Source organism: Corvus moneduloides, chromosome 23 (assembly GCF_009650955.1).
Source record: "Corvus moneduloides isolate bCorMon1 chromosome 23, bCorMon1.pri, whole genome shotgun sequence".
Taxonomy (NCBI): Eukaryota; Metazoa; Chordata; class Aves; order Passeriformes; family Corvidae; genus Corvus; species Corvus moneduloides.
The window spans coordinates 2711291-2725306 of NC_045498.1; the positions used below are offsets into that span (position 1 = coordinate 2711291).

Here is a 14016-nt window from a genome sequence, read left to right on the forward strand (position 1 = left end):
AGTGTTTTGGGGACATCCTGAAACCAAGAGCTGTGGGTGCTTGTGGGACTCATCCCAACAACCAAATCAGAGCAAGGAAGATGATGTGTAGGGTAAGATGCTTCTGTGCATCTGGAGAGGCCTAAGGAACTCTGGCAGAGATGATGTGAGTAGGTCTCAGGTAGTAGTTATTTAATCACTGTTCCTGAAATAGATGATTCTTATCTCCCAATCCATAAAGTGTTTAGCTAACACTAACTGTTTCTAGCTGGAGGCTTTTTCCCTCTGTTCACAGCTGTGAACTGACTGTGTGTATTTTGTGCAGGCAAGATCAAGGGGAAGTTACATCCAATGGTGCTGCTAAAGAAACATTTTCGTAAAATTGTAGATAACGAGCAAAAGTGGGTGTGCAGAAAAAATTAAATTAAGAACATGAAGGGTAATTGAGAGTTAAGACTCTAGTAAATGTCTTGAACACTGAATTCTCACAGCTGTTTAACAGGATGCTGTAGCCAAAACCATGCAAAGTCAGAAGAGTCCTCAAAGGCAGTCTGTCTTAAACAGTGGGAGCAGGCAATTGATAATGCCAAATATAAATGTAGTTACGAGATACTCACACTTGTTGAGGAAGATCAGAAAACCCAATGACAAATCTGTGGGGAAAAGTAGAATCAGAATGAGTCATTTAAATAGTGAATCCTGGTAAATTCACTGTAGTGTTTGGTACTACATTACTGCTTTGAATTGGTTAAAATGTGTGAAATTGGGGTTTGACTCCATGTGCTCTAATAACGAACCTTTTAGATCAGACAAAATCTTTTTTCCCTGTAGGTAATTACTGGCCACATATTTTGCCTTGGTATTTTATTTGAGTAACAGGTAGTTGGAGACTCCTCCGGCTTCCTACATACCTCATTTGAAGAACATTCTTTCAAGAACTCAAATCCAAAGGGATGCTATTGTGCCTCTTGGCTTAATGCAGGACTGCCCTTGTTGTTGAGGTGAAATCAGGTCTTAAAGTTTTAAAGAGTAAAGAAGCACACCTGACTGCTTTTCTGAGCTTTTCCAAAACTTGCTTTCAGTTCATGTTCTTGATGCATGGCCCCTGGAGAAAGAGTGGCATTGTCCCTAAGGGAGACAACTGCCATCTAGATACCTGTGCCTGAGCCCATGCCTGGGCTCCCTTTGTTGCCACTGGGGGAGGAGTTCTCTTCCTGTGGAAAGGCCTGTTTCCCTGGCAAGGTCAGGTGAAGACAGCTGAGCATATTTTTCTCTTTGAATCTAGAAGACTCTAGAGCATTCTGTAGGTATCTCTATATTAAGCAAAGTGAGATGCATCAGTCTTGGGTATATAAATATACAGTCCAGTACCACATACAAAATAATGTTATCCCTACTGTTGTACTTAGTATTTCCTCTGGTACAGCTAAGAGGAGCTGCCCTTGAGCTGCAGGAGTGCATCAGCTGCTGCTATGATCATTGAGCCTTTTCAGTGTGTTCAGGAATACAGCCTGCCAGAGTCCTTCATCAGACTTTACTGGTGACTCAGATTACATTTGCCACTGCCACAGTTTACTTGTTATTTATGAAAATTATCATCCTTTTTTCTTCCTGTGGTTTTTCTTGTTTTGGTTTGGTTTGTTGGTTGGTTGCTTGGTTTTGGGTGGGTTTATTTTATTGTTGTTTGTGGGGTTTTAAGTGTCGTTTTTTGGTGGGTTTGGGGTTTTTGTTTGGTTTTTGTTTTGTTTTGGATTTTTTGTTGGCTTGGGTTTTTTTTTTTTTTTTTTTTTTTTTTTTCAAAAATTGTAGGGTAGACATAGGCTGAGAACTGCTCACTTTTCCAAAAGAGAGAGAAAGAGAGAAAAATATGAAGTCCATACATCTATATCAGATTGTTCAGTACATTTACAAGCTTTATCAGATTTATTTAAGAACTCCTGTTTAAATATCCACCAACAATATTAATTAGTGTTAGTAATTGTCCCAGTGTTTGAATCCTGTACTATTCCTTCTGATACTTTGGTATCATTGACAGACTGGAGAAGAAGAGTCATGAGCAGCCAGAGTAGTTTAGGTTGGAAGTCCCGTTGAGTTCTCTGGTCCAAGCCCTAACTCAAATCATGACCTCAAAGCAGTCACTACCTAAGATAATATTTTGTGTTGGCCAATTCCCCTCAATCTTACGAATGTGCACTTTATTTGTGATACTAATTTGATCTGGTTTTGTCTCTAAGCACTAGGGTTACTTCTGGCTATGCCAGGAAGTTAAAGGGCCTTCAGCTAGGAGGCTTGTTGTAGATTCTTTCTCATATTGTTTGTAGAAGATGTTGCTTTACATCTCCTTCTCCTTATTAAACTAGTTAGATTGAGCCTCTTTCCTCTCTGGCAGTAAATCATGTCAGTGAGGGAGGTGCTGGGAAGTTCCAGAGCCATCTCTGGTACAGCTTTGAATACCTCCATGGACAGAGGTCTCACAGCCTGTCTGGACTGTGTGGCAGTGTTAGACCAATGCCACATCCAACACCACACACCAGCCCTGTGCAGGTCTGCCTCCATCATGTTCTGGCTGTTGGGGAGGAGGTTGCTGTCACTTCCCAGCCAGTAGCTGGTGCTGGGTTAACCATGAACTCCCAGGTCAGATGCCTGGTAGGGACAGCGCTTTGTTTTCAGAGCACTGTGAAGCTGTTTGCTGTGGCCTTTCCTGTGCTGGTCAAGTGACATTTCTCATGGGGTTCTGCTGGGGTCTGAGCAGCCTTTCCTGCCTGCAGGCAGCTGCAGTGGCCTTGACTATGTGGACAGCATGAGGGAAGGTGGTCCAGGGGCCATGGTGGTAAGGGAGGGGACAGGCATGTGGCCAAGGCTGGGTGTACTACTGTGCACAGGATGCCAAGGTTCCTCTCCAGGTACTGTTTGCGGTGCTCCTTTCAGGGGCTGGAAGAGCCTGAGACCAATCACGCAGGATGGTGGTTCCCCCACAGTGCAGGAGGTCCTTCAGGAGATGGGTCACAGGGTGCCCAGTGTGCACCAGGAAGGGCCCCCATGGCATGCATGGCAGGTGCCTGTCCGCAGCCCAGGCTCCCCTGCCTGCCTGGAAATGGATCACCTCCAGCCCTCCTACGTAGCTCCCTTACTGGCCCTGTCTCCTCCCCACATCCTGCTCATCACTTCTTGGCACTGTGCAATAGGAAACTGCTGAGTGTTTCCTCTGCAGAGAGCTCCACAAAAATTCTGGAGGACAAGTCCTGTGCCAGAACAGACTGCCTGAGCAAGGATGCAGATCAAAGAGCTGCAGTCACCCTCCCTCCACTCAGGTTTGCAGTAGCCCTCACATGCTTTGGGCCGTGCCTCAGGCCCTGGACAGGAAGGCCCAGGACAGGACAGTGCTAATGCTGAGTGCCAGAGGGGGACTTCAGATCCTCCCAGCGGCCATTCTGGTCTGCCCAGGGGCTCCTTCCTGCTCCTCCCTCAAAGCACAGAGGGGCTGTTAAAAAATACCCTGTCAGCTCTGAACTGAGGTGGGAAGAGTTCACACTGAGTGTGTCAGAGTGCACTGATGTGTTCTAATCTCTGCTCATGCTCAGCAGCAGCAAGGAGAGGCGTAAGCAACTGCTGATCTCCTGGGTGGGTGAGTGGGTGGCAGCTGAGGGCAACAACAGCTTTTGAAATGGGAGGGAGAAACTTGAAACTCTGCTGGTAGAGTGTCCTTGGGATGTGACTACAGCCCGGGTAAAAATTTCTGCTGAGCAGCCTGAGATGCTGGAGAAATACTGGCAGTGTCAAATGGCAGCAGCTTCCAGTCCCCTCCATCTGCAAGCTAGCGTGGGAGGCTGGCCCCATCCTCAGTGGTTACCATATGGCTGGGGTTTGCCTTTTCCTAATTCTGTGTATGGTTCCTGAATCTTCATCACTAAGGTGTCTTCAGGAGATTGGTGCAGTGCTGGAAAGAGAGGTGTCTGCTGCGTAGGCATGTCCGTGTACAGGGACCTGAGTGCTGCATGAGAGTGACCCTCTACAGCCTGGGATCTCATACATGAGCAGCTGCACTGACTGTGGAGCACTGAGTGAGGATCCACTGGTGGTGCAGAAACCACCTGTGCAGACCACCAGACCACCTCCCTCCACCAGGAGGACGCTTCCTGCCCTCAGCTACAGGGACCAGGCTGCTTTTGGAAATCCTGTATAACCAAAGTAAATGGACTGTGGCTCTTCTCTGCAATTTCCTTTCACCTAATTTAGTACTCAGAAATGTGTTTAATTAAAAAGTTGTTTATATAAACATTTATAGTTTAACTTAAACAGTGAATATATTCTGAGCTCTTATATTGATTTTGAGCCTTCTTTCTTTCAGGGTGAGATTGCCTCCACTCAAAGCAACAATAACGTACCGGAAATACGCAAAGTATATACCATTCACCCAGACTAAGAAAAGCTTTTTTCTAAAAGGAATAAAATAACCATGGCAGAATGTACAGGTTACAAGGAAACCTCAAATCGGCACCTACGTTTCAAATTGCAGAGCCTTAGTCGCCGCCTTGATGAACTGGAGGAAGCAACTAAAAATCTGCAGAAGGCAGAGGATGAACTGCTTGACCTCCAGGACAAAGTTATCCAGGCAGAAGGCAGCAACTCCAGCATGCTGGCTGACATTGAAGCCCTGCGGAAAAGAGTGCTGAAGATTGAAGGCAAGGATGAAGAAATTAGGAAGGCTGAAGAGCTTTGCAGATTAATGAAAGAAAAACTTGAAGAGGAGGAGAGCCTCACTCGAGATCTGAAGTCAGAAATTGAACTCCTTCAGAGGAGAATGGCAGAGCTGGAGAAGCTGGAGGAGGCCTTCAGCAGGAGCAAGAATGACTGTACACAGCTGTGTCTTAGCCTCAATGAAGAAAAGAACTTGACCAAAAAGATATCTACAGAATTAGAAATACTTAGAGTGAAAGTGAAAGAACTGGAATCATCTGAGGACAGGCTGGATAAAAGTGAGCAGACCTTAACAGGTGAGTTAGAAAAGCTGAAATCCTTAGCCCTGAGCTTCATCACGGAAAGAAAACATTATAACGAAAGAGAAAAGCAAAATGAAAAAATAATCCAGGAGCTAACACAGAAACTAGAACAAAACAATAAACTAAATAGGGCAGATCAAACTAGAAATGCATCCAACTTGCTAGAAAGGTCATCCAACAATCTCCTGGACAGAAATGATATGAGAATTGAAGATGACTTGAATTCTGCACTGCCTTCTAAGGAGACCAGGAGGAAGGGAAGCGTGGATTACTTGAAACATGTAGAAAATGAATCCAGGAATAAATCAGAAAACCAAAAGAATAAAAACCAGGAAGACAACAAAGTGAAAGATCTCACCCAAGAAATTGAGAAACTTAAAACTCAGATCAAACATTTTGAGTCTTTAGAAGAAGAACTTAAAAAAGTGAGAGCCAAAAATAATGATCTGCAAGACAGTTACTTGAGTGAGCAGAATAAAAACAAACTCTTAACAGGTCAGCTAGAAGAAATAAAAATGCAAATAAAGAAACAGAAAGATCTGGAGAATGGAGAAGTTGAAAATGAAGATACAAGCTTTTCTAGCAGGGGAAAACATGACCGACCTAAATACAGAGGTGTCATGACTGATTTGACAGCTGCTAAGCACAAGCCAAGGGAGCTCTCACCGCAGCAACGCCGGGAAAGAGCACGGAACAGAGACTTCTCTGTCAGTAATGACAGCTACAGCCATGGTGGTAAGCAGGTACCCAGTCCAAACTTAATGAACAGAAAAGCAGGGAAAGCATCTGGTGCATCTGCGTTTTCAGACACTGCTGTCACAGATACAAGAAGACTGGAAGAGAAACCTTTAGTTTCCACTATTTCTTCTGGTCAGAAGGAAGGCTGCATCATGCAGAATGAGGGGAAGAGATCCAAAGAGCAGCCATCTGTCCTCAGCCGATATCCTCCTGCTGCACAAGAGCAGAGGTCTTGGAAAACGCCTTCCAAACCTGTTGGTGACACAGGCCTGAGATCCAAGGCTGAAAAGCCATCTCAGGTGCTCCGTGGCAACTGCCAAAATGGTGCTGACACACAGGATGAAAAGTCAAGCAAAGGAGAATCAATGGCTTCTTTGGCTGAGAAGCTGAAAACAAGTCAGGCTGAAGTTGCTGACTGCTTGGAGGACATGCAGCTTGCAAAGGGTAACCACACCTCTGCCAATGGCATGGCTTCAGCATACAGGTACCACATGTCCTCCAACGTGTCAGTCTCAGACTCGGCTGGCTCTAAAGTAGAAGCAGCGAGCACTTCTGCTGCATCACACAGACAGCCCTCAGAGGGGAGGGCTAAAAGGGCAGCAGTCTCCCAGGAAAAAGAAACTGCAGACACGTCACTTGAAAGTGTGAAGCTTTCAATGCTAACAAAGCGTTCCCATCACTCCAGGAGTCAGGAAGACATTCTGCAGATTCTCACAGGTCTTGATAAAGAAGACACAGAACAGTCTTCAAATTCAGCAACAGATCATGTAAAGATGGGTTTAAAAACTGACTCCAAAACCATCCAGAGTAACCAGGAAAAACTTAATTTAGATGAAGAATCAGGAAGAGGTAAAAAACCAACCACTCAGACAGATTCTGAGGCAAGAAAGAAAGTCAGTTCCAAGCAGTTCTCCAATTCTAGGGGAGTTTTTAGAGCATCACTTTTTGAAAATGACAAAAAAACTGTGAATGATGAAGACTCTACCCTGTGCATAAAACCATCAGATGCCAGCACTGGAGGATTGAAATCCAGAAGGTCGTTCAGCCCAAGAGAAGCTCTAAGATCAAAAGCCATCATTAAACCTGCAATTGTTGAGAAGGATATGAAGGCAGTCATGGGAGGGACTGTTTCAGAGGCAGAGTCAGAAAAACAGAAATCTGTTTTTAAAATGGTAACAAATAAAATGACAAGCAGTATCACAATCTTTCCTTCTGAGCCAACAGCTCCAAGGACAGCTGCAGATACAGCAGCAAAGGAAAGGCATGTTACCACCAGCAACATCCGAGTTGCTTCAAATGAGCCTTCACCATCAATAACAAACAATCTCCCTTCACCCTTTGAGATCTCAATTAATAAAAGTGCTCTGAAATTATCTGAGACAGATAGAAGTGGAGAGGCAGCACCGAGGAGTAAAGCCGAAACAGTGGTCTCCAGAAGCAGCATTATGCTAAAGACTTCTGAACTCGTGGAGAGGAACAGTGAGACACCTTTGGAGACAATCAGCTGGAAGGGCCATGGCTCATCAGATGCAGGTTCATCCGAAACAAAGCATGTCACTGTGAGAAGTTCCTGGAGAACAAGACAAGGACCACATTCCCTGGAGGACTCTCAAACCAAAGTGGAGAAAAGTGCAGCTTGCAGTGCCACAAACTTGTGTAGGTCCTCAGTGGACCTTTTGGAAGTGGAAGGGAATAGTTTGAAAACAGACTCCCTGGAGCAGACTTCATCAAGGACAAGTGCCACAGCTAATTCTTGGAGTGCCCCTGAACTGGGGTCCCGAAGGACCAAAAGTAACTTAAGTGCATCTGAACTGCTAACACGCAGGAACTATGCAAGTAATCCTACAGCAGCTGCTGCTTGGCAGCGGACCACACTACCTGTAAGTATCCTGTATTCAACACTCTTTCAGTTGATGAGGTTTTCTGAGTTGCCTGGTAGTTGTAGGATGCATGATTTGAAATTCTTACAGCTTATTTTCTAAGTGCTGTCTCTCCCAGCTCCTGCTATCTTCCTTCAGTGAATTCACAATTCACAGCACCCACAACCTTCTCATATGTGAATTACCAGATTTAGCCTTATTGAAATGAGATCCATCTGCTTGGGTCTTGTAAGGCCATATGAATAACTACATAGTAGCATCAGAGAAGACATAGTCATGGCTTAAGCAGGATGTGGTATGCTTTTCAGAGTGACTTTGTGTGGCACTTTAAATTTGGAGTAGCAATGAAAAAATTATGGAAATGAACAGATTTGCGTGGGGCTGTGCTGAGGCAGAATTGTAGCTCTAATGGCAGTTGTAGAGATAGATAGAGCTCTTTTTGGTAAGAGTTTCATGGTTTCCTCATGTGAAACTAGACTGGTCTGGAAATGCTTCCTGGGCATCTCCTAAACAGATGGATGGTGGCTGGTAACACAAGGCTGCTCCCTCCTTGCTCTGTGTCAATATTTCACCTGAAAAGGAGCAAGAGCCACAAGGACAGCTGTCCTCTTTTCCTGTTCCTTTGACTGGTACCAGTGAGGGGAGTCCCTCAAAGCAGTGACACATGCTGACAACTGGTCTGGTGAGATGTGCTTGCCACTGGAGCTGCAGGCTCTGGCAGATTTCAAGTGAACTCAGTGGCAGCACATACCCTTGTGGCCATTAAACCCCACACTGGTTCGTGCTGCAGCTCCTGCCTCTGCTATTAATTTAGCACTACTTCGAGCAGCTGCTGCTATTGTGAGTCTGCAGGAGGAACCAGGCTGGATAATCTGACAGGGCTGGTGGCAGAGGGGATAGGTTCATAACTGAATGTAATGGTTTGGCCCAAAATACTCATTACTGTTTATCTTCTGTGAGATAAGAATTAGGAGAAACGCAAAGCAGGGCACCAAACTTGAAAGGAATATAAAGAAGTTTATTAACAGACCTAAAAGAAGAAAAAAAAAATTATACCACCTTCAGAACTCTCCTCCTCCCCCCACCTTCCTCCCTTCTCCCACTGACAATGTGAAAAGACAACCCTTAAGATGTTCAGTCTGTTACCACTTCCATAATAACCTTTTTCAGTCCATTTAGAAAGAGAAGTCTCTTCTTGCTCGTGCTATGAAAACAGTATCACAACGAGACAGCCGCCCACTTCCAAATATTGTTCAGTCCATTTAGGAAGAGGAGTCTCTCTGCCCGCATGTGAGTCCCTTTCCCCCGACTTGCAGCTTTTCCCACAACTGCTTTCGAGGGTCCGCTCTTGAAGTTTTGTGGGGTACAATTTTAAGGTTGAGCCGTTCAGAAGCAAAAACAGAGGCCCTTCTCCTTCCCTGGGAGCAAAGGGTCTTCCTCATCTTCATTGTTAGGACTATCTCTGGGAGCATCTCTAGGAACTGAGGTTTTTCTCCTTTCCCGTTTGGAGCAAAAGTCCTCATCTGGTCCATCTCTCCCTTGTCCAAACTTCTCATGAAATTACAGCTGCGTCAGCATCTGCCTATCTCGGCGCAGGTGCTTTTGCTTACGAGTTGAACACTCCACCCCCCAGATCTTCATGAAATTACAACGGGATACTCTGATATGTCATAGCTTCACAACAGACTTTCAGCTTTAAGCATTTCCTCTCTCTCGCCTCAGGTTTTCAGCTCTTCACAGCACTAAAAGGGTTAATCTCACCTCGGCCTTGCAGCTGGAATGTCCCTTATCGCTGTTTGGTTACCTGACCTCTGCCGGAACAGAGGTGCGGGCTTTTGCTGAAATCTTGGACGCAGTGGAGAGGGGGTGGGTTCCTGAGCCGCTCTGGCCTGCCCACACGCCCTGCTGGGGGGGTCATCCTGGAGCCACGGCCCTGCCCGGCCTGGCCCAAGCAGGGCCTGGCCGGGCTCCGCTGGCCCCTGCATTGGGCCTGCAGCAACCTGTCCCAGCGCCGGAACAGAGAGAGAGCTTTGGGGGGAGGTTGTCTATTCTTAAGTGGTGGATCACAGAGGCGGGGTCCACAGCTTTAAGGTGGCCTTAGAGAATTGTCCATATTCAAACTGGCCAGCTGATAGGTTCTAGTCAGGTCCCAGAGGAAGCTGTAAGCACCCCTTAGCAAGGACATCCTTCTAGGGACTATGCTTGCTAACCTATGACACTGAATGACTTTGGCATTGACAAAGATGAACTGGTGGAGATAGGCAAAGAGTTCTACATTTTCAAATCTTCTCTTCCACTTCTCTGGCTATGAGAAGCACAGAAGAATTTGCACTTAACTTTGCAGAGAGTGTGTTGCCTGGTGTTAGAAAGTACAGGCTGGCCTTCCAGCTACATTTGGAAACTGAGGATACATTCCCTCCCTGGCCAGGGTGGGTCACAGGCAATCTGTACTGCTCATTCATGAATCCAAGCAGAGCTGATACGATTGAAGTTGTCCTTCTGCGTAACAGCAGTTTATGTGCTTGGGAAATGAGAGATCCATTCCTAGGGTGTCCTTTATCCCAGGAGTTTCAATTCACAGTACCCACAACCTTGACTCTCACAACTGAAGCAGTCTCTGCTTACAACTGAGTTCATGTGTGGTTGGTTGCAGAGCCTTAAACAGTGGGCACTCAAGGATTTCTTTTCAGTCTTCTTCCTGGCAGCCCACCCAGGGCTGAGTGTAGCTCTGTAGTGTGTTCTGCAGGTGCTTTCCAGGTTGCTGTCAGATCAAATTTGCCAGCTATGCAGTGTACCTTCACAGCAGCTGAAGTGTACCTGACTGAGCAACCTGAGCTCTGCGTGGTCAACCCAAGTATATCCAGGGTTAGCTGGCTTCCAGCCTTGCCTGTGTCAGGAGAGCATATGAACTAACCATATGGTTAGTTCACACAGAACTGAGTTCGGGATCTCTCTCTGCATCATACTTTGCAATAAAATCACTCTTGGCACCACTCAGGCACAAACCTGACTTCTTGGTCATAGGTTGTGTACTTTTAGTTTGTAAATGAGGAGTATGACGTTAACCTGAAAGACTGCAGATACACAGATGTACTAGATACAGCAAATTGTATGCAACTTAAATTGTTGTATATGCCCTTGGAAAAAAGCCCTTTGAAGGGTATCTTCAAGCTTATAATATGCCTCATATCGCAGCAGCTTGTTTCTGCTGGGATTTGTGTTTCAGTTAAAGATGTAGCTATTTTCTCTGGCAGAGCGCTGGGCACTGAGCTGTCCTGTGAAGGTATCACTGTCACCTCTTTCCAGCTCCACTATCCACAGTCTGACATTGCCTTAAGAATCTTATTTGGGAAACACAGGATCCATGCTGTTTTTGCCAAAATCCATCTTTCTCTCTTCCATTGCAACCTTTCCTTTGTGTATTGCTGATGCGGGCAAATGTGTCTAATGAAGCTACAGGAGGTATCGACTCTTTGTAATGCAGCTCTATGCTGCAGAAGCAGCAGCTCGTTGGAATGCTGCTTTGGGAGTCCCAGGGAGCAGGAGCTGCTGATGCATGAGTGGGTGTTGCAGCCTGGGGACCAGCTCCCTCTGCTGCTGGCAGTCAGCCTTCTCGTGCTCCCTAAAGACCTGAGGCAGTGCAAGACCTCGAGCAGTCATTCTATTAGGGTTCGTGTTCCGCATAGTGAAATCTGTATTTCTCTGGTGTGATGTTTGTTGAAAATTAGTGCAAATGTGCTGGCAGGCAGGGAGTAGATGAGCAGCAGCAATGTCAGATGAATGCATGGTTTTCTTATGCCTCTGACATTAATATGACTGGAGCTGGGCTGTCCACTGGGCTGTCCACTGCATAAATTTGGCAAAATCCTAAATGTTTGTCTTCAAGGGAAGCCATCATCCCTTCTTGTGATGGGCGCATTTGCTGGAGAAGTCTCCCAGGCAGTGTCCAGGGTTGTGCTGCCTCTTGCCTCTTTTCTCTCTTGCTTTGTGTGGTGCCTAAATTTGGGCATCTCTGGTGGGTTGATCCTCGCTGGATGCCAGGCTCCCACCAAAGCCCCTCTCTATCACTCCCCTCCATGAGTGGAGGGACTCAGAGGACAGGAGAGAGAAAATAGAATGAAAGGTATCATGAGTGGAGATAAAGGCAGGGAGAGATCACTCACACATTACTGTCACCAGCAAGATAGACTGGACTCGGTGAAATTAATGGAATTTATTACCAGTCAAAATCAGAGCAGGATAGGATAACAAAAAGTAAAACAAATCTTAACAAACACCTTCCCCCTACCCCTCCCTCCTTCCAGTCTCTACCTCTTCACCCCCAGCAGTGCAGGGAGACAGGAATGGAGGTTGTGGTCTGTTCATAACATGTAGTTTCTGCTGCTGCTCAGGGAGAGGAGTCCTTCCTCTGCTTCAGCAGGGGATCCCTCCCACAGGAGACAGTTCTCCATGAACTCCAGTGTGAGTCGTCCCTATGGGCTATGGTTCTTTGTGAACTGCTTTGACATGGGTCACTTTTCCATGGGGTGCAGTCCCTCAGGAACAGGCTGCTCCAGTGTGGGTCCCCCAAGGGGTCACAAATCCTTCCAGTAAACCTGCTCCAGTGTGGGCTCTCTCTTTCCATGGGCCTGCAGGTCCCTGCCAGGAGCCTGTTCCAGAATGGTCTTCCCACAGGGTCACAGCTTTCTTTGGGGATCCACTTGCATGTGGGGCTCCTCCACAGGCTGCAGGTGGGTTTCAGTACTCCTGTGGACCTCCACAGGCTGCAGGGCACAGCCTGCTTCACCATGATCTTTACCACAGGCTGCAGGGGAATCTCAGCTCTGGCTCCTGGAACTCTTGCCTCACCTTGATGTCTGCAGAGCTGTTCCTTTCATATATTCTCACTTCTCTCTTCCCTTGCCACAATTACTTCTGTGCAATAACTTTTTTCCTTCTTAGTATGTTATCACAGAGATGCTGCTACCTTATCTGATTGTGTCAGCCTTGGCCAGTGGCAGGTCCCTCTCAGAGCCGGCTGGCATTGGCTCTGAGGGATATGGAGGAAGTTTCTAGCAGCTTCTCACAGAAGGTAGCTTCCCCCACCCCCTACCAAAATCTTGCCATGCAAACCCAATTACAGTATCTATCACCATTTCACTCCCTCTGACTCCACACAGGCTTTTACTTAAGCAGTCAGCCACACGATATCAGTGGTTTCATCTTTCCTTGGACCTCAGTAATTTTGTCCAAGGGATCTGTTCTGTTTTGTGACTGTGCAGCCATAACTTGGGTTAAAATTACTGGATGGTTTTTGAGAAAAAATCTTTATGAAATAGCACATAAATAAGGCCATGCCAGAGCTGGCCTGATGGTTTAAGCCCCTCCCTCCTTGCTAATGGGATCAAGCCCGCACCTTACACTGCAAACCTGGGACTAGGACTCCAGTTCGTGACACCCCAGTGCTATTCCAGACCCTTCATAGACCCTGGATCCCAACCCTTTTTGTTTTCCTTCGTGCAGGATGAAAGCAAGGATTTTGTGTCCAGTTCCAGAAGGAAGCAGTACGGATCTTCTGAGTACCTCTTACAGGCTGACACTTCGGGGAGAAGGATAGCCACCAAGGTAGAGCTGCAGGACCCTGAATCCAACTTCCCTGCACCACCAGGTCTCCAGGGAGAGGAGCAGGTATGTGAGGGAAGGGTGTTACAAGGCAAGAAGCCAATATCTGAACTGACTTCCCAGTAACCTAACTTAGAGAAGTTGTCCAAAAAGTCTCCACTCTTGTAGGAGAAATCAAGTCTGAAGTTAGCACTTCCCAGGGGTGGGGTGGCTGCTGTATTTTCTGTTACAAACTTGTTTGCTTTATGGCTAAGAATATTCTCTGAGAACTAAGAGGCACTGCATCTAGTCATCCTCTGGTACATGAATGAATCAGGGATGGAAAAATAATTTGGAGAGACAAAAGCAGAGTCCCTGCTTCAGCTGGCAGCTGTACTACCAGAGTGTTTCTCTGCTGCTACACCCCTGCTGCTCTGCCCCTAAAACACATCTTTCTGGACACACTAAGGAGTGGAAAATGGCCTACATTATAGTCATTATGACTTACTGCTTGAAATATGAAAAAAAATGTGTATTTCAGCCTCTTCACAGGGGGTTTCCTTCTGACGGTATAGGGGTCTAGGCAGACTTCTCAGGTGTACAGTCATGCTTAAGTCTGTACAAAAGACTTTCTTTTTTTCCTGGAATTCTCTCTTGGCCTGTTCAGCTGCCCAAAGCAAAGTGCATCTTTACATTTGTGGATCATCCATAGCAGGAGATATCTAAGACCCCAAACCTGTCACCAGTGTATTTCACTGGACATTGCTGAATCTTGCTATGAGAACAGCAGGACTGCAGGGAGGCAGCTGAGTTGCCCTACAGAGTCATACCTTATGGTG

General features: G+C 46.3%; 1 protein-coding gene across 4 annotated transcripts in view; it reads left to right on the forward strand.

Moving 5' to 3' along the window:
* LUZP1 (leucine zipper protein 1) overlaps positions 1-14016 on the forward strand; it is a 40584-nt gene that overhangs the window by 21221 nt on the left and 5347 nt on the right. For all 4 annotated transcript variants that reach the window (XM_032132709.1, XM_032132707.1, XM_032132708.1 and 1 more), the window contains 2 exons: positions 4328-7597; positions 13100-13264. In XM_032132709.1, coding sequence (XP_031988600.1) covers positions 4436-7597; positions 13100-13264 — 3327 coding nt within the window. In that variant the 5' untranslated portion in view covers positions 4328-4435. The remainder of the gene's footprint in view (positions 1-4327; positions 7598-13099; positions 13265-14016) is intronic.